The 21,352-nt window shown below is 49.0% G+C and overlaps 1 protein-coding gene across 2 annotated transcripts in view; it reads right to left on the minus strand.

The window, feature by feature from the left end:
* Positions 1-13,408, minus strand: part of TRAPPC13 (trafficking protein particle complex subunit 13) — an 82,901-nt gene extending 69,493 nt beyond the window's left edge. For both annotated transcript variants that reach the window (XM_068096700.2, XM_068096708.2), the window contains exons 1-2: positions 11,967-13,408; positions 9,223-9,291 (exon numbers count right to left, since the gene is read on the minus strand). In XM_068096700.2, the coding sequence (XP_067952801.1) occupies positions 9,223-9,291; positions 11,967-12,069 (172 nt within the window). In that variant the 5' untranslated portion in view covers positions 12,070-13,408. The remainder of the gene's footprint in view (positions 1-9,222; positions 9,292-11,966) is intronic.
* Positions 13,409-21,352: the final 7,944 nt, after the last annotated feature.

A 21,352-nucleotide genomic window follows, 5' to 3' on the forward strand; every position in this document is an offset into this window, starting at 1 on the left:
CATTTCAGGAGCTTTTACTAAACCTGAAGATAGCCGAAATAAACCAAATTCACTGCGTCAATTAACTGTTCTTTGCCTTTTACTAAACCACAAGGGTCGCTCTAATTTGAGGCCGAGCTTGGTGGTGCAACGCACGGGAGGCAAAAGACGGGAAAACATCTCTTATAGTTAAAGTGAGGTTAATTAAAAAACAATACAGGAATAAAGGGAGACAAGACGTTATCTACTATATAAGAGTGTGTGTGTGTGTGTGTGTGTGTGTGTGTGTGTGTGTGTGTGTGTGTGTGTGTGTGTGTGTGTGTGTGTGTGTGTGTGTGTGTGTGTGTGTGTGTGTGTGTGTGTGTGTGTGTGTGTGTGTGTGTGTGTGTGTGTGTGTGTGTGTGTGTGTGTGTGTGTGTGTGTGTGTGTGTGTGTGTGTGTGTGTGTGTGTGTGTGTGTGTGTGTGTGACCATTTTTCTCAGAGATGGCTGAACGGATCTTCGTCAAACTTTCAGAGGTTCATCAGTGAGTGCCCGTGAGTGTTTTAGGCACACAAAAAAACCCCAATAGTGCCTCGGCCTTTTTTAATTAATGACAGTTATACACAAGTACACATTCGCATAAGTAAATACAAAACAATCACCAGACATTTGAACACAAATAAATCGAACAATTCCGGACGTGTACGAAGTTGGTAGTAAGGCTTCTTCTTCTTCTTCCTGATCATCATCACACTTAACTCAGAAACGTGATGAACGGCACATTCACCAGCATATATTCAACGAAAAGGTGATGAACCCCCTTCCACTCCCCCCCCCCCCCCCACTTCCTTCCTCACCCCTCCCTCTCCTGCGACACGGGGCTGGTGCGACAAGGAGCTGATGCGACACGGGGCTGGTGCGACAAGGGGCTGGTGCGACACGGGGCTGGTGCGACACGGGGCTGGTGCGACACGGGGCTGGTGCGACACGGGGCTGGTGCGACACGGGGCTGGTGCGACACGGGGCTGGTGCGACACGGGGCTGGTGCGACACGGGGCTGGTGCGACACGGGGCTGGTGCGACACGGGGCTGGTGCGACACGGGGCTGGTGCGACACGGGGCTGGTGCGACACGGGGCTGGTGCGACACGGGGCTGGTGCGACACGGGGCTGGTGCGACACGGGGCTGGTGCGACACGGGGCTGGTGCGACACGGGGCTGGAGCGACACGGGGCTGGAGCGACACGGGGCTGGAGCGACACGGGGCTGGAGCGACACGGGGCTGGAGCGACACGGGGCTGGAGCGACACGGGGCTGGTGCGACAAGGAGCTGGTGCGACAAGGGGCTGGAGCGACACGGGGCTGGTGCGACACGGGGCTGGTGCGACAAGGGGCTGGTGCGACAAGGAGCTGGTGCGACACGGGGCTGGTGCGACACGGGGCTGGTGCGACACGGGGCTGGTGCGACACGGGGCTGGTGCGACACGGGGCTGGTGCGACAAGGAGCTGGTGCGACAAGGAGCTGGTGCGACACGGAGCTGGTGCGACACGGGGCTGGTGCGACACGGGGCTGGTGCGACACGGGGCTGGTGCGACACGGGGCTGGTGCGACAAGGAGCTGGTGCGACAAGGGGCTGGTGCGACAAGGAGCTGGTGGGACAAGGGGCTGGTGCGACACGGGGCTGGTGCGACACGGGGCTGGTGCGACACGGGGCTGGTGCGACAAGGGGCTGGTGCGACAAGGAGCTGGTGCGACAAGGAGCTGGTGCGACACGGGGCTGGTGCGACACGGGGCTGATGCGACACGGGGCTGGTGCGACAAGGGGCTGGTGTGACAAGGAGCTGGTGCGACGCGGGGCTGGTGCGACACGGGGCTGGTGCGACACGGGGCTGGTGCGACAAGGAGCTGGTGCGACAAGGGGCTGGTGCGACACGGGGCTGGTGCGACACGGGGCTGGTGCGACAAGGAGCTGGTGCGACAAGGGGCTGGAGCGACACGGGGCTGGAGCGACAAGGAGCTGGTGCAACACGGGGCTGGTGCGACAAGGGGCTGGTGCGACACGGGGCTGGTGCAACACGGGGCTGGAGCGACACGGGGCTGGTGCGACAAGGAGCTGGTGCGACACGGGGCTGGTGCGACAAGGGGCTGGAGCGACACGGGGCTGGTGCGACACGGGGCTGGTGCGACACGGGGCTGGTGTGACACGGGGCTGGATGCTGGCGATGAGGAGACGTATGGTGATGAAGAAAAGGATGCTGCCTCTCAGAAGGCATGGTTGCAACTCCAACTGTCACACACAGCACAGCTATGGCCCTCGTAAACGTTGAGACCCCTTTCATGCACAGCAGGTCCCTATAATTGGCTGGCCGCAGCCATGGGCGTGCCATCTTCTGGACTCCTGCCACACAGGCAAGCCCCGATAAAAAAGTCTTGAACCCCTCGCTAAGGCTCTGCAACCGATCTCACCACCATGGCCTGCGGTGCACTGGCCAAATGGCCCATGCTGTTTACTCTGAGAATGCAATGCACTTTCCAGTTGTGCCTTTTTGTCTAAGACCTTACTCTGCCTCACTCGAAAACAGATGTTACACAACAAACTTACTCTACATCATCTTAAAGTTAACACTCGTCACTGCTTCCTCAGTGCACGTTTTACAAGACGACTTACTCTGACATTTTCCCTGCTGTAAGAAGAGGAATCTAACCTATGCAGACATACAAACCATACTATTCTTTACACAATCTAGCCATGGACCCCAGCTGTATTTGTGAGAACACCTTGAACAAATAGACAGAATTTTCATGTGGCCTTGTCACATGACATGGTAAATGGTAGTCAGATCAGAAACGTCGATGCCTTTTTCTCATATTCACAATCCCATTCTCTTAATCACAATGGTACTTCTCCAGTTTCACAAATTGCTTGTGAACTGTGCACAAAATGGTATTTCTGGAACAGCAATGCATGTGATGGTTTTAAACTATTTGCCAACAGAATAATAACAGATAATGATGACAGCAGCGAGAGCAAGGGTGATGGCAAATATATTACCAACACCAGCATGATAAGCAATTGCCAGTGGACTACGACAATCACAAAGGATTTGGTTAGGCCTTCCTCGTGTCGCAAAGGAGGCATTGACAAACAAGATAACAGTTGATTATGTCAGTCTCTTTTTGCAAAGGTTCAACTTCATCAAATAATAATACCAAAAGCAAACATGACTAATAGTGGGGCGGCTTAGCCCAAATATTCAAAAGAATTGTGCATTTTGTGATACAAGCACCAAATTTGGCACAAATGTACATTAATATGTTGCGAACATATTCAGATATTGGGCCACTTGAAATTCCGTAATTTTTTTTTTTCAAATTTTTTCAAATTTCGTAATTTCAAATTTTTCGGGTCACAATTTCGGTCTTCGAGGCCGGCCGATAGGCAAAGTGTGACCGGAAGGGACGAGGTTCTCCTGACCACGTGGCCCTCGATCTGGGAAGCGAGAGGCGTTCCATTAGTGGACGCGCCCCTCACGCCCGACTTTTGGGCGGCCCCGGCAGGCCGTTTGTTTTGACGTTCCGTGACAGGCCCCGCACCCCCACCTCCGAGCCGACCGGAAGCTTGTGCTGAGTACATCATACCTGAACAACTCAGTGAGGCAGAACACAGCAGTGCACACCAGGGTGACCCCTTCAGTGCATAAACCAATTAACCTGTCCACTGCAGGGCATATAGAAATGAAGTTATTTTCTGCATATAATAATAATATAAGTTCAGTTCTATATAACAATTTCTGTTATCACCACTACCACTACAACTACCACTACTACAAGCTTTGTCTGGAATTTTGTGGACTAACAGACAAACAGACATACAGACAAGCTGGGATCAAAACATTACCTCCTTCCACCATTGAGTGTAGAGGTAAACATCATGGAAATTATATCATGCCCTAGATTTAATTCATGCTTACCCGTGTATTTGCTTCACTGGTTCACAAGGTCTTTTGCATACATGTAATTCAGACTCTCGTCTTCATTGCTGACCACACAATGTTCGCAACATATTAATGTACATTTGTGCCAAATTTGGTGCTTGTATCACAAAATGCACAATTCTTTTGAATATTTGGGCTAAGCCGCCCCACTATATCGGCCGGCCTCGAAGACCGAAATTGTGACGGTGTCACCCGAAAAATTTGAAATTACGAAATTTGAAAAAATTTGAAAAAAAAAATTACGGAATTTCAAGTGGCCCAATATCTGAAAATGTTCGCAACATATTAATGTACATTTGTGCCAAATTTGGTGCTTGTATCACAAAATGCACAACAGGTTTGCTATGCTGCTACACTATAAGGAAGTTGCGATTCGAAAAGAAGATGTCAGAAATTTTCATAATCAAATGCAACATATCTGCTTATTGGGTCAGTCCAAAAATAAACACAGTCAATGATTTTCAACCACACTAGAAGGGCACTCGGTAGAGAGCATACCTCCTCCGTCAGGCTGAACAACTTGTGTTTTGTATCCCACTGATAGGTCGGATCAGGATTTGGACCTGAACCAAAAGCTAATCCACTTGTTCTTGTCACTTACCCAAACAGTCGACCACGTTTCTTCCGAATCCATCCACAACTTTTTGAGATAGCTTGCTGTACATAATTGTGGCCCATCTCTCAATGGTGAAGAATCACTTTAAAAATTCTCAGATCCAGATCTTCACCAAAATCAAATAATTTCGTCCGCGTCACATATCCAACGTCTTCACCAAATTTCGTCCAAATCCACCCACAACTTTTTGAGATATTCTGTTCACCTTCAGCGGCGGAGGTAAAAAGGAATTCATGAAAGATTTGCCAACATCAGACTCGAAGTTTCCTACAATACATGGCAAAAACCTAGTAAATGGTGTCGGTAATACAAAACATACTGTACCTTCCATAAAAGGGATGTTGTAATGAATGCAAGAGACCTTGCACAAGTAGCAAAGATGTTGACACATGCACCAACATCAATGGTATTTTAATCTATACAGATGATGAGAAATACAAAAAACCTGGCTGGATAGCAAATGGCAGGGAAACACACGAACATGTGTTTCAGTATAAGGTTTTTTTAGTATGGGGTCCGTACAAGTGACAATATAAAGGCAACTGTTATCAAAGTCTGGGTGAAGATGCTCAAGATGGCAAATGCATTAGGTACAGTGCCTTCAGAAAGTATTCACACCCCTTCACTTTTTAACATTTTGTTATTTTGTAGCCTGAATTTAAAATGGATTAAATTGACTTTTTGTGTCACTGATCTACACATAATACCCCATAATGTCAAAATGATGGAATTTTTTTTTTTTTTTAATATTTTACAAAATAATAAAAAATGAAATACAGAAATATCGAATTTACATAATTATTCAAATCCCTGAGTCAATACTTCATAGAAACTCCTTTGGCAGTGATTACAGTTTCGAGTCTTCTTGGTTATGTCTGTACCAGCTTTGTACATCATGATTTGGGAAGTTTTTCCCATTCTTCCTTGCAGATTTGCTCATGTCCTGTCAAGTTGGATGGCGAGTGTCGGTGAACGGCAAACTTCAAGTCTTTCCACCGATTCTCAATGGGATTCAAGTCTGGGCTTTGGCTGGGCCACTCAAGGACTTTCATGTTCTTGTTCTGAAGCCATTCCAGTGTTGTATGATGGCTGTATGCTTGTGGTCAAGTCGCCTGGGCTCTGTCGCAGAAAAGCATCTCCATTGCATGATGCTGTCACCACTATGCTTCACGCTAGGGATGGTGTTCGATGGGTGATGAGCTGTGCTCGGTGCCTTTTTCTCAGGAATGTCTTTCGTCTGGCCACTCTCACAAAAAGCCTGTATTTGTGAAGTGCTGCAGAGGCTGTTATCCTTCCAGCAGGTTCTTCCATCTCAGCCAAGGAACTCTGTAGTTCTGTCAGAATGGTAATTGGGTTCTTGGTCACATCCTAGACCTCGACCAACGTCTTTCTTGCCCAGTTGCTCAATTTGGTCTGGCGGCCAGCTGTAGGAAGAGTCTGGGTCGTTACCTGTTATTTCCATTTGCTAATGATGTAACTCACTGTGCTCTTGGGAACTTTCAACACTCTAGAAATTGTTTTATACCCTTCTCCAGATCAATGCCTCCTTACAATTCTATCTTCAGACCGTTTATTGGACTTCATGGTCGAGTTTCTGCTCTGACATGCACTGTCAACTGTGGGATATTGTATATAGAAAGGTGTGTTTCTTTCTAAATCATGTTCAATCCATTGAATTGGCCACAGGTGGTCTCTAACAAGTTGTCGAGACATCTCAAGGATGACCAAAGGAAATTGGATGCACCTGAGCTCAATTTGGAGTGTCATAGCAAAGGGGTTGAATACTTATTGCCTCAAGACATTTCAGCTTTTCATTGTTAATTATTTTGTAAAGCATTTCTAAAAAATATACCACTTTGACATAATGGGATATTTTGTGTAGATCACCAACAAAAAAATTTCAGTTTAATGCATTTTAAATTCAGGTTGTAACAACAAAATGTGAAAAAGTCAAGGGGTGTGAATACTTTCTGAAGGCACTGTATCCTTGATGAGGATGCTTAAGATGAAGATGATAGCCCATGATCAAAGATTTATCCAATAAACAGGATGAAAGCTTTCACTTCAACCTTTTTTTGCGTGAATTTTTGGGGTGCTTTGAAGGAAAACAAAAAATCCAAGCACCAAATATTTTTTCACATTACAGCAAAATCATTTTTTATGTTGAATGAATTGTATGGCATTGTGCCACTACATTATGCACTGTATGGCATTGTGCATTTGTGTATGGCATTGTGCATTGTATGGCAATTGTATGGCATTGTGTATGGCATTATTTGACTCTGCCACGTGGCTTATGGCGGCTTGGGGCGAGCTTCAGCTCAAAGGCAGCGAACGCTGCTGGCAGAGGCGCGCCATACAATTTGGATTCATTCCATACCATACAATTCTAACCGACATAATTCATTTTTTAAATACCTCCATCCATCACATTTTTCCGACCAGATGATAATTTACTGAGTGTTTTTCAGTAACCTGGTTAGAAAGGGAAATGACTCATCTTACTGCTACCGTATAATCAAATAAGCTTTGTCACCAACATTCTGTTCGACGAGTTATGGTGGAATTTCCCATCTGCAAATTCTCATTCTGATGCTGTTACAGAGAGTCGGTGTTGCCGAAGCAGTTATTGATATGAGTTATACTGGGTGGTTTGCCATTGCCTTACCAGCAGTATATAGGGCAGGAATTTGTAATTTGTTCATGGTGCCGGTGATAGCTCACGAAGGACACCGTGGGATCTTTAAAGTCCACCAACCAATGCCAGAAAACAGGAGGGATGGCACACACATTGATGAGTAACCCTGCCTGTGAAACACCAGAATGCCAGTTTATAGCTGGGTCTGAGATTCAAACCCAGGCTAAACAGGTTAGAGGTGAGTGTGTGTAGCTCTCGGCCATCCTGTCAGTCCCATACACATGAATAAATACATAATCACAACTAGAACAGCACTCGGTAGAGCACAAACCTCCGCCTGTTTGGCCATATCACTCAATGGTGAAGAATCACTTTAAAAATACTAGCCGGATCCGAATCCGGATCTTAACCAAAATTGAATCAATTCTTCCTTGTCACACACACAACCTGTCCATCAAGTTTCGTCAAAATCCATCCATAACTTTTTGGGATATCCTGCTATGTATCGTTTTTGACCCTATCTCCCAATGGTGAAGAATCACTTGTAATTGTAAGAACTAGTGAGGTACCCGTGCTACGCATGGGTGGGAGGCCAGAAGCAAACAGACAATGCAGAAACGGCGAATGCTAAAGCATGAAACCAATAAATTCCACATTCCTGTAGCACCTTCAGTCACACGTCAGACATGGACAGCAAGTTCGTGAAGGACTTCCATGAAAAACGTACCCGTTCACAAACAAACAGGTACCTGTGTTCCATTCCCAGTCAATGGCGAATCTGCATCTGGCGATCCGCGAATTTCACGTTTAGAACGTAAAACCGTGACGGCATTCCGTCATTCACTTTAACTCGATATCTCTTTTTTTCATTCCAAACAGCATAACTCCAATCACAAATATACATTAATATAATAAACTTTTAACAACATTCGTGACATAAACAAATATTAAAATCCTGATGTGAAGTTCCGTACGGGTGGGTGAATACAATTACGAATTCAAAATCGTACTTGTATTCCCTCAATTCCAATCATCCATTGATACTTTAACAAAATGATTAACACGATTAACGATTTAACATTACTTTGTTTGGGATATTATTGGGATATTATCAAACCCGCGCATTGCCGTCATCTGTCCACTTCCGCATTCACGGCAGGTTCGTAATTCTCATCAAAATCTAAATAGCATTTGCAGAATATCAATAAAAGCCACATCACTGTTAATATCGGTAAATATTATTCAATCGTGTTTGGAAAAACTGGAAAATTGGGGAAAAAATTGGAAAAACAATATAGCCTATTTTACTCCAAGGGGTCCCAGGAATACCCACCCAAAATATCGTTGCGATTGGTTCAGCCGTTATTGCGGTACCTTCGAACGGACAGACAGACATTTGGTAAATTATTATAGTAAGATTCTCATATCCGAATCCATATTCAATCTGCACCAAAATCGAATCGAATCATCCATGTCAGACACCCAACCGGTCCACCAAGTTTCGTCCAAACCCGTCCATAACTTTTTGAGATATCCTGCTATGTATCGTTTTGGCCCTATCACCCAATGGTGAAGAACCACTTAAAACATTCTACTAGCTGGATCCGAATCCGGGTATTCATCAAAATCTAATCATTTCGTCCTTGTCACATACGTACTGCCAAATTTCGTCCGCTTCCATCCACAACTTTTTGAGATATTTTGTTCAGATATTTTGTTCAGATATTTTGTTCACAGACAAACGGACAGACAAGAGTGAAAACATAAGCTCCACCCACCTTTGGTGGCAGAGGTAACAAGAATCAATCAAGAAGCCTTACTATTTTTACATTTTCCACTTTTATGGTTTTCAGCCTTGTAAATAGACATTCCCAAAAGCATCAAATACAAAGAAAATGAACGACATATACAGAGGAACCGTATACCAAATGGGCAAAACCAATAAGCGAGCAGACTGATGAGAATATGGGCATATAGGTAGGCAGTTACAGGTAATGAATGGGACATCCAGACCTGCAAGGTCACGTTCTTCACACGACACGGGCAACGTGGTATTCAGAGAGGGTCTTGTGAGGCGCATCACTGTGTAGGAAACATGGGAGAAAGCAAGTTACTTCTTTAATCGCCATTCCACCACACCATCACAATCTCAGATGGTCACAGCCTGCTCTCTGTGCTGCTCTGCCCAAAAGGCTCGATGTTACAACTTTGGTAGGTTCGGTGCTGCCAAAGCAGCCATTCGGCAGGGTTTTCACTGGGGGGGACTGGGAGCGATGGAAGTATGAGGGAGGAAGACTGGTCATTTTGTTTACAAAGTGGTAGTCAGGGAAGGAAATTGGTAATTTGTTCAGGATGCGGGCGATAACCCCTGCATAACCTGATACCTGAATACCTGATTGAAAACCCCCTGCCTTGGTACCTCACGACTCTCCTCGTTGAGGCTATGGCTACTGGTCCTGTCACTGTCACTGTCACTGTCACTGTCACTGTCACTGCCACTGCCACTGCCACTGCCACTGCCACTGCCACTGCCACTGCCATCACTGTCCATTCTGTGTGAAAAACTCTTCTGCACTTATTCCATCAACAGAGCCTGCTCTTCATTATGTGAAACATCTCAATCCGATCCCCTCATATTCTTCGTCTCCTTCAGCCACTCTTATAGCTTCGTCTCGGCTAGCCCTGGAATCGGTCACTCTCGTCACTCGACGCTGAAACTTCTCGAAACAGCTATGTCTGCCCTTCCTCAGGTGAGCGGCCAAAACTGGGCACAATATTCCAGGTGATTCGTCACGAAAATTCCTCTACAGTGTTAACACTACCTGCTTTGCAATATCATTTATCCCTCTACGAATACATCCTAAAACCCCATTACCTTTACCTCGAGGCTATAGCTACCTGGCTGGCATTGTGCTGTCTGCTTACCCCAATATATATTACCCCTAAAACCCCATCACCTTTGCCAATAGCTACCTGTCTGGCACTGTGCTGTCTGCTCACCTCAAAATATTACCCCTAAAACCATTTTACCTTTAGCTACCTGTCTGGCACTGTGCTGTCTGCTTACCTCCATGTATATTACCCCTAAAACCCCAATACCTTTGCCGATAGCTACCTGTCTGGCACTGTGCTGTCTGCTTATCTCAATATATTACCCCTAAAACCCCAATACCTTTACCAATAGCTACCTGGCTGGCACTGTGCTCTCTGCTTACCCCTAAATCCCCATCACCTTTACCTATAGCTACCTGTCTGGCACTGTGCTCTCTGCTTACCTCTAAAACCTTGTTACCTTTACCTTTAGCTACCTGTCTGGCACTGTGCTCTCTGCTTACCCCATATATATTACCCCTAAAACCCCAATACCTTTACCAATAGCTACCTGTCTGGCACTGTGCTCTCTGCTTACCCCATATATATTACCCCTAAAACCCCAATACCTTTACCAATAGCTACCTGTCTGGCACTGTGCTCTCTGCTTACCCCATATATATTACCCCTAAAACCCCAATACCTTTACCAATAGCTACCTGTCTGGCACTGTGCTCTCTGCTTACCCCATATATATTACCCCTAAAACCCCAATACCTTTACCAATAGCTACCTGTCTGGCACTGTGCTCTCTGCTTACCCCATATATATTACCCCTAAAACCCCAATACCTTTACCAATAGCTACCTCTCTGGCACTGTGCTCTCTGCTTACCTCTAAAACCCCGTCGCCTTTACCTATAGCAATCTGTCAGGCACTGTGCTGTCTGCTTACCTCTAAAACCCCGTCGCCTTTACCTATAGCAACCTGTCTGGCACTGTGTTGTCTGCTTACCTGTATGTACATTACTCCTAAAATCCCGTCGCCTTCACCTATAGCTACCTGTCTGGCACTGTGCTGTCTGCTTACCTGTATGTACATTACTCCTAAAACACCGTCGCCTTTACCTATAGCAACCTGGCTGGCACTGTGCCCTCTGCTTACCTCTAAAACCCCGTCGCCTTTACCTATAGCAACCTGTCTGGCACTGTGCTGTCTGCTTACCTGTATGTACATTACTCCTAAAACACCGTCGCCTTTACCTATAGCAACCTGGCTGGCACTGTGCCCTCTGCTTACCTCTAAAACCCCGTCGCCTTTACCTATAGGCATAGCAACCTGTCTGGCACTGTGCTGTCTGCTTACCTGTATGTACATTAGTCATTACTCCTAAAACCCCGTCACCTTTACCTATAGCATTAGCAACCTGGCTGGCACTGTCTGATTAGTGCTTACACTAATATATATATATATATATATATAATCATTTACCACCCCCTCCCCCTGGTATATTATATAATATTAATAATAATTTATAACTATTATCGTTATAATATAATATGGCCACTTTGAAAGGAACTTCAAGTTCAATACAGGAAGAGGTCATTCCGCCTGTTCTTCCCCATCGTGAGCACGTCACACGTCCTTATGTTTCACTGCACGGGCGAATAATCGGGTCGGGAATCGAACACAAGCTACAAATCTCGGAGGCAAGTGCGCATACGTGCGCCCACGGTCACGGTGGGACGAGTAAAGCTCGACGTAAACTAGCCGACACCGTAGGCTTCGGCCTAGCCAATGCGAGACTCGGTACCTCAGGTATTGGGGGTAAACCTCATGAATCGGGGATCACAGTGTGCGGGCATCGCTGCACAAATAGAAACGGCAAATGAGTTTATGAGCTCAGAAGCTTTACATGTCTATAAATAAGATAAAAGACTTTTTACCTTTCAGCGCCAGTAAATGCTCCATCTTCTGCTGCGCTGCATCCATCTTGCGGAAGGAAGAAATCATCGCTGTGCTCATTCCGGGCAATGATTCTCTTGCCATTTAAACGTTGGGCGATCGAAGGTCGGGGGTCGAAGTCCGGAGTTCGGGGGTCAAGGTCCGGAGTTCAGATGTCGAGGTCCAGGATTCGGGGGTCGAGGTCCAGGATTCGGGGCTCGAGGTTCAGGATTCGGGGGTCGAGGTCCAGGATTCGGGGGTCGAGGTTCAGGATTCGGGGGTCGAGGTTCAGGATTCGGGGGTCGAGGTTCAGGATTCGGGGGTCGAGGTCCAGGATTCGGGGGTCAAGATCCAGGATTCGGGGGTCGAGGTCCAGGATTCGGGGGTCGAGGTCCAGGATTCGGGGGGTCGGAGTTCGGGGGTCAAGGTCCGGAGTTCAGATGTCGAGGTCCAGGATTCGGGGCTCGAGGTTCAGGATTCGGGGGTCGAGGTCCAGGATTTGGGGCTCGAGGTCCAGGATTCGGGGCTCGAGGTTCAGGATTCGGGGGTCGAGGTTCAGGATTCGGGGGTCGAGGTTCAGGATTCGGGGGTCGAGGTTCAGGATTCGGGGGTCGAGGTCCAGGATTCGGGGGTCGAGGTCCAGGATTCGGGGGTCGAGGTCCAGGATTCGGGGGGTCGGAGTTCGGGGGTCAAGGTCCGGAGTTCAGATGTCGAGGTCCAGGATTCGGGGGTCGAGGTTCAGGATTCGGGGGTCGAGGTCCAGGATTCGGGGGGTCGGAGTTCGGGGGTCAAGGTCCGGAGTTCAGATGTCGAGGTCCAGGATTCGGGGCTCGAGGTTCAGGATTCGGGGGTCGAGGTCCAGGATTCCGGGGCCGAGGTTCAGGATTCGGGGGTCGAGGTCCAGGATTCGGGGGTCGAGGTCCAGGATTCGGGGGTCGAGGTCCAGGATTCGGGGGTCGAGGTCCAGGATTCGGGGCTCGAGGTCCAGGATTCGGGGCTCGAGGTCCAGGATTCGGGGCTCGAGGTTCAGGATTCGGGGGTCGAGGTTCAGGATTCGGGGGTCGAGATCCAGGATTCGGGGGTCGAGGTCCAGGATTCGGGGGTCGAGGTCCAGGATTCGGGGGTCAAGGTCCGAAGTTCAGATGTCGAGGTCCAGGATTCGGGGGTCGAGGTCCAGGATTCCGGGGTCGAGGTTCAGGATTCCGGGGTCGAGGTCCAGGATTCGGGGGTCGAGGTCTAGGATTCGGGGGTCGAGGTCCAGGATTCGGGGGTCGAGGTTCGGACTTCAGGTTGGGGGTCGAGGTCCAAGGTCCTTTAGGAATCTCCCCGAAGATCGGGATCCTCAGTCGTCACCTTAATTGATGTCTAACTGAACACCCGGGTTGTCTAATCAAACCTCCGGATTGTCTTCTCTTTCTCAACATGGACTCTTCCTATGTTGAATGATATTATTAACCGACGCTCTCTGACGTTATGGACAAAGTACGAAAGATTATAAAGAACATGTCACCGCGGCTGTGCTCGTCTGTTTTCCTTTGTAATTCAGTTTTACGTTTGTGTCACTCCATGGATTCCAGGACAACGACTCACAAATCCATCCGATCATTCAATATTCCATCCAAACGATGAACACACAGACATTTATATATAAATCGGTATGATTTGTTTACACGAGTAAAAAAAAAGTTTTGTCTTTAATAATTCGTTTATATTATTAAAAGACTATTCTCTGCAACAATAATAAAAACAACTTTGTGAGATAAACATTCCAGAAAAGGGGATTCATTCATCCCACACGGGTCACGTGACCTGCGGTTTCGGAGGCGTGGTGGGAAAGTTGATGGCGGAAGGGGAGAGGCACAGAGGGCAGGGAGGAGGAAGAGGAGGAGTAGGAGACCCATGACGCAAACAATGCACGAGGAACGAGATTAATGAATCATGAATGACGAATTTGAATGACAAACCTACTTTGATGTTCTTTCTTTTTTTTCTTTTTTCTTTTTTAACCAGAAAATACCACCCGTCAACTAAGTGAATACGTACTGGTGGGGGGGAAGAGGAGAGGGGAGGGGGGGGGGAAGAGGAGAGGGGAGGGGGGGGGAAGAGGAGAGGGGAGGGGGGGGGGAAGAGGAGAGGGGAGGGGGGGGGGGAAGAGGAGAGGGGAGGGGGGGGGGAAGAGGAGAGGGGAGGGGGGGGGAAGAGGAGAGGGGAGGGGGGGGAAGAGGAGAGGGGAGGGGGGGGAAGAGGAGAGGGGAGGGGGGGGAAGAGGAGAGGGGAGGGGGGGGAAGAGGAGAGGGGAGGGGGGGGAAGAGGAGAGGGGAGGGGGGGGAAGAGGAGAGGGGAGGGGGGGAAGAGGAGAGGGGAGGGGGGGGGAAGAGGAGAGGGGAGGGGGGGGAAGAGGAGAGGGAGGGGGGGGGAAGAGGAGAGGAGAGGGGAGGGGGGGGGAAGAGGAGAGGGGAGGGGGGGGAAGAGGAGAGGGGAGGGGGGGGGGGAGAGGGGAGGGGGGGGGAAGAGGAGAGGGGAGGGGGGGGGGAAGAGGAGAGGGGAGGGGGGGGGAAGAGGAGAGGGGAGGGGGGGGGAGAGGGGAGGGGGGGGGAGAGGGGAGGGGGGGGGAGAGGGGGAGGGGTGGGGGGAGGGGTGGGGGGAGGGGAGGGTTGGGGGAGGGGAGGGGGGAGGGGTGGGGGTGGGGGGAGGGGTGGGGGTGGGGGGAGGGGTTGGGGTGGGGGGAGGGGTGGGGGAGGGGAGGGGTGGGGGGAGGGGAGGGGAGGGGTGGGGGGAGGGGAGGGGAGGGTGGGGAGGGGAGAGGGAGAGGGGGAGGGGTAGGGGGAGGGGAGGGGTAGGGGGAGGGGAGGGGTGGGGGGAGGGGAGGGGTAGGGGGAGGGGAGGGGTGGGGGGAGGGGAGGGGTTGGGGGAGGGGAGGGGTGGGGGAGGGGAGGGGTTGGGGGAGGGGAGGGGAGGGGTGGTGGAGGGGAGGGGTGGGGGGAGGGGTGGTGGGAGGGGAGGGGTGGGGGGAGGGGTGGTGGGAGGGGTGGTGGGAGGGGAGGGGTGGGGGGAGGGGTGGGGGAGGGGAGGGGTGGGGGGAGGGGTGGGGGAGGGGAGGGGTGGGGGGAGGGTGGGGGAGGGGAGGGGAGGGAGAGGGGGAGGGGTGGGGAGGGGTGGGGAGAGGGGGAGGGGTGGGGAGGGGTGGGGAGAGGGGGAGGGTGGGGAGAGGGGGAGGGGAGGGGTGGGGAGAGGGGGAGGGGTGGGGATGGGTGGGGAGAGGGGGAGGGGTGGGGAGAGGGGGAGGGTTGGAGAGAGGGGGAGGGGTGGAGAGAGGGGGAGGGGTGGGGAGAGGGAGAGGGGGAGGGGGTGGGGAGAGGGGGAGGGTTGGAGAGAGGGGGAGGGGTGGAGAGAGGGGAGGGGTGGGGAGGGGTGGAGAGAGGGGAGGGGTGGGGAGGGGTGGAGAGAGGGGAGGGGTGGGGAGGGGTGGAGAGAGGGGAGGGGTGGGGAGAGGGAGAGGGGTGGGGAGAGGGAGAGGGGTGGGGTGGGGAGAGGGGAGAGGGGTGGGGTGGGGAGAGGGAGAGGGGTGGGGTGGGGAGAGGGGGAGGGGTGGGGAGAGGGGAGGGGTGGGGAGAGGGGGAGGGGTGGAGAGAGGGGGAGGGGTGGAGAGAGGGGAGGGGTGGGGGGAGGGGTGGGGAGGGGTGGAGAGGGGGAGGGGTGGGGTGGGGAGGGGTGGGGAGAGGGGGAGGGGTGGGGAGAGGGGAGGGTGGTGAGAGGGGGAGGGGTGGAGAGAAGGGAGGGGTGGAGAGAAGGGAGGGGTGGAGAGAGGGGAGGGGTGGAGAGAGGGGATGGGTGGGGAGGGGTGGAGAGAGGGGAGGGGTGGAGAGAGGGGAGGGGTGGGGAGAGGGGGAGGGTGGGGAGGGGTGGGGAGAGGGGGAGGAGTGGGGAGAGGGGGAGGGTGGGGAGAGGGGGAGGGTGGGGAGGGGTAGGGGGAGGGTGGGGAGAGGGGGAGGGGTAGGGGGAGGGGTGGGGAGAGGGGGAGGGTGGGGAGGGGTAGGGGGAGGGGTGGGGAGGGTTGGGGAGAGGGGGAGGGGTGGTGAGGGGTGAGGGGAGGAGTGAGGTGAGGTGACGGGAGGAGTGAGGGGAGAGAGAGAGATGAGTGGAGAGAGAGGGTGAGAGAGAGGAGTGGAGAGAGAGGAGTGGGAAGGAGTTGGAGAGGAGGAGCGTGGGAGAGGGGTGGGCAGAGAGGAGTGTGAAGGAGTTGGAGAGGAGGGGAGGGGAGAGGAGTGGGGAGAGAGAGAGAGAGGAGTGGAGAGAGATCAGTGGGAGAGGAGTAGAGAGGGGAAGAGGATGGAGAGGAGTGGAGAGGGGAAGAGGATGGAGAGAGATAGAGGAGTGGAGAGAGAGGGGTGGGAAGGAGTTGGGGAGGAGAGTGAGAGTGAGAGAGAGAGAGAGAGAGAGAGAGAGAGAGAGACTTTTTTTTCTTTTTTTTTTGACTTTTGACGTCCTTTTATTCCAAAAAATATAAAGTGCATGGATGTACAGTGTATAAAATCAACAAAGCCAAAAACAAGAGAAAACGATGAAGCGAGGAAACAATACAGATACATGCGCTGATCAGTTCAAATTTTACCGAAAACAAATGCAATCTTCTGCAGCAATACTACGAAGTGTAGAAATTATGAACAATCAAGAGAAAAATAATACCAACTCGTTTTGGCGGACTTCACAGACACTTTTCAAACACCATTTTTCTACAAATCCATCAATTTCACCCATGATATTGGAAAACTCAAACTCATGTTTTAGCCTTGCAGCACACAGTGCATTGAAAAACGTCATGACATTGCATTGATGAATGGGCTTACCAATCCGCTTCTCCTTTCTGGACAGGTAAGTAGCAAGCTTTGCTGTAGCTACAAAAAAGCACAACAGTTCATATTCTTTGTTGTGTTGCCATCTCTTTTTGAGCCCAAAAATAAAGGATCGAAAAGTAAATCTGAAATTCATTTTGAACGACACAAAGTCTAACCATTCAAATAAAGGAAAAAGTCTTTCACAACCAATAAAATAAACATATGTCACCCACAGGGTGAACCGTATCTTGCCAAAATGTGAAAATTCCGTTTTTTCGTCATGACGTCATCAAATGATGTCATAGCGTCAAACTGTTTACAGATCTGGGAAGCACTCATCAAGGGCATTCATATGAGGTATTACTCGATATGGTACCTACGATTTCAAAATTTGACCTTGGGGTCAATAATTTTCGACCTCCAGCGCTAACCATGAAGGTCAAGGCCGATCGCCACCAAAAACTAATCAGCTGAGCGCCGGACCATATACTAGATTCCCATGAAGTTTGGAGACGATCCGATCAAAGTTACTCAAAAAATTAGTGTTTCGTCGACCTCCATGATTGACCACAAAGTGACCTTGACCTTTGACCTTGACCTTCAAAATTTTGTGTGCTGAAGGGTATCTCTATAGGACTCTGATATGCGAAGTTACAGGAGTTTCCAATAATAACTGTGGTCTACAGAGTGATCTAAACGTGAAAAAAAATGATTAACCACAAACAAAATAAAAACATATGTCACCCACAGGGTGAACCGTATCTTGCCAAAATGTGAAAATTCCGTTTTTTCGTCATGACGTCATCAAATGACGTCATAGCGTCAAACTGTTTACAGATCTGGGAAGCACTCATCAAGGGCATTCATATGAGGTATTACTCGATATGGTACCTACGATTTCAAAATTTGACCTTGGGGTCAATAATTTTCGACCTCCAGCGCTAACCATGAAGGTCAAGGCCGATCGCCACCAAAAACTAATCAGCTGAGCGCCGGACCATATACTAGATTCCCATGAAGTTTGGAGACGATCCGATCAAAGTTACTCAAAAAATAAGGGTTTCGTTGACCTCCATGATTGACCGCAAAGTGACCTTGACCTTTGACCTTCAAAATTTTGTGTGCTGAAGGGTATCTCTATAGGACTCTGATATGCGAAGTTACAGGAGTTTCCAATAATAACTGTGGTCTACAGAGTGATCTAAACGTGAAAAAAAAATGATTAACCACAAACAAACATACAAGCTGACTAATACATCTTGCAAAAACTTCGTTTTGGCAAGATAAAAACAAACAAACATACAAGCTGACTAATACATCTTGCAAAAACTTCGTTTTGGCAAGATAAAAATGAAAAACATCCTCATTTACAGAACAAAAGGGGCAACATGCAGATATTGGGGCAAAATTCCATACATATGTATTGCATGGGATGATCCAGTGGGCAAGGCGCCACTGAAGATCACCTGTTCTTTTGTTAATCAGCTTACAATACATTGATTCCCATACAGGTTCATTGGGGGGCCCGGCAGGGAGTAGCCTCTTCCATCGTGCTACTCCATTTAGCGGAGGAATACCAAGAACTTGAGATAACCACCACCTATACAGGCTCTTGCTGCTCTCAGCGTGCAATACACTTGTCCCTGTGCTAACAGGTGTAAGTTCCTTGGGAAAGCAGTCAAAAATCAGTTTCGGAAACGGGTACTCGTTGGGGTGTCCAAAAGTATTCCAAGTCCAAAGTTTCTGTAGCTGATGACGTTTTTGAACAACTTTCCTCAAAATCGTTCCAATTGTCCTCTTGGACCGAATCGCCGTCAAGGTTGAAATTTCCTCCACATTCCTCCACCCGACACCGGAGTTTGGCCGAAGGTGCCATACTTTGTTTATGCCTGCCTCAATAAAGCGTTGGCACAAATGACGACTCTTGAGAACATCAGGGAAGAGAGGATTGAAGAACAGGGGTTCAACCTCGAACATCCCTGGGGAGTAAGTGTCCGCTTTACGGCTCACGGAAAGTCTTTCCCAGGCACTGAGAAGGCTCTGGTAAAATATGGGGAGCGTTGATGTATTCACGTACTTAAGGTGAGTCAGGAATACTTCGAGACCATAGCCGAGTCTACCCGCCTGCTGTAAAATATGGCAAGCCAAGGCATGGTTTGGCAGGTTTTCACCAAATAGGAGGCGTTGAATGGAGCACAGGCGAAAAGCCATGAGACGGGATCTCACGTGAACAAGGCTCTGACCACCTTCAGATGAAGTATGGCATATTACGCTTGGCCGCAGCCAATGATGGCCTCCCCAAAAAAAGTCCACAAGTTTGGCCTGTATCCTGTCCAGCAGCACTTCTGGTGGTTGCAGGCAAATAAAGCGATGCCACAACGTTGTAGCAACCAAGTTGTTTGCCACTAAGACTCGGCCCTTAAATGAGAGGTGCGGTAGGGCTCTTTTCCACAGGTTCAGCCTCCTGTCTATTTCTCCAGTCACACCTTCCCAATTCCTTTTCTCAAATTGTGTAGAGCCCAGGGACACACCAAGGTAATCAACACCATCTGCTTTCCACTCCAAGTTTTCTGGAAGAGCAGGCAGATGTGTTGAGACAGGTAGGCAACTATTAAGGTATGGCACCCAAAGAGCTTTGCTTTTCGTCCAATTAACCTTCAGAGATGAAGCCATGAAAAAGGTTCTTAAGGACTTTACAAGAGCAACAATGTCTTGGTGGTTTTTTTAAATGACGCAAACATCATCTGCATAGGCCGATATAGTCATTGGTGGGCTTCCAGGAAAACAGGTCAGGCCAGAGATATTCTTTCTCAGTGTGCAAAGTAATGGCTCCATTGCTAACGCAAAAAGCAAACCTGAGACTGGGCAACCCTGCCGTACCCCCCTCTGAACCTTTATGGGGGGAACCAGTTCATTGTTCACCTTAATTACACTGGAGATGTCAGTGTACAATAGAGTTATAAAGGCCCTGAAAATTACCCCAAACCCACATGCTTCAAGAACATGGCACAAGAAAACATGGTCAATGCTGTCAAAGGCTTTTTCAAAGTCTAGAAAACATATTCCAAAATCATTTTGGTCATGGCGAGCATACATTAAATCCCGCACGAAAAAAATGTTGTCGTAAATCAAACGACTGGGGATGCAGAATGTCTGATCAGGTAAAACCAGATCACCAATGACTTTTTTCAAACGATTTGCCATTGCTTTCGAAACCATTTTATAGTCAGTGCACATTATTGAAACCGGTCTCCAATTCTCCATCCGCCGGAGGTCTCCTGACTTTGGGAGAAGACTCACCACTGCTCTCCTTAGACTTAGTGGCATTACACCTTTTCGCAAGGATTCTTGGAATACAATCAATAGTTCCGGGCCCAAAATGTCCCAAAATTCCATGTAAAACTCAGCTGGCAGGCCATCAATTCCCGGAGCCTTTCCAGATTCCATTCCAACCAGGGCACGCTGTAACTCATCAAGGCTTAAAGGCACATCCAGCTCCAGGCGTTGAGTCTCAGTTAGGGTTGGGAGATGGGAGGTAAAACATTTTATTTTATCCTCATATATATCTTTTTTAGCAAATAGTTCAGAATAATACTTTCTAATAGTGATTTTTACCCCCATCAGAACTTGTAATTTCATTCCCACTGGGGTCCTTAACTGATAAAATAAGCTGGGGAGGCTTCGTTTCAGCTTCTAAGTGAAAGAAGGCTTTGCTAGGACTATCCGATACTTTAATGCTTTTTACTCTCAGTCTAACTAGTAGTCCTGCAGCCTTCTCCTGTAATAGTTCCCGGAGTTGGGTCCTTTTTTCAAGGAGCAATTTATAATTTGTCTCATTTTCTTGCTCTGCCATTTTGTTTTGCAGTTTTAGAATTTCGGTTTCCAACCGTGCCAATGTGATTTGACTTTCATGAGTGATGTGGGAATTAAACTGTTGACAAAACAGTCGTATATGAGTTTTCATATTATCCCACCAAAGGTTAGTGGAAGCAAAGAGGGGCTTTTTTCCAACTATAGCTATCCATAGGATGCGAAAGGCTTCCTTAAACAGGGTATCATCCAAAAGACTTGTATTGAATTTCCAATAGGCGCTCCTCCGTTTGAATTGAGGGAAAGATAGGCCCATCGTGACCATGTGGTGGTCAGAGAAGATGGAAGGGGTAATAGTTGAGGAGGTTACAATATTCCTTAATCGTGGGGTGATGTACCAGCGGTCAAGCCTCGCTAAGGATACTTGGCCATTGGAGCATCGACACCATGTAAACTGCCGGTCATTTGGGTGCATCAATCGCCATACATCCAAAAAAGCCCCACCTGAAAGAAACTGGGAGAGGTCACCATGGGACTCGGGATGTGGTTCCGGTGAATTTCTGTCTATTTTGGGCTCTAGCGTACAATTGAAATCTTCCCCCATGCATATGCACTGATTTGGGTCAAACAAATTTAAATGGTTTATCACTTCAGTAAAGAAGGCTTTACGGTCAGTACTCTCACTTGGTGCATATACATTAAAAATAATAAGCTTCAGGCTATTGATCACCAATTCTAGGGAG

This window comes from Myxine glutinosa, chromosome 1 (assembly GCF_964187855.1).
Source record: "Myxine glutinosa chromosome 1, kmMyxGlut1.1, whole genome shotgun sequence".
In the NCBI taxonomy this organism is placed as follows: domain Eukaryota; kingdom Metazoa; phylum Chordata; class Myxini; order Myxiniformes; family Myxinidae; genus Myxine; species Myxine glutinosa.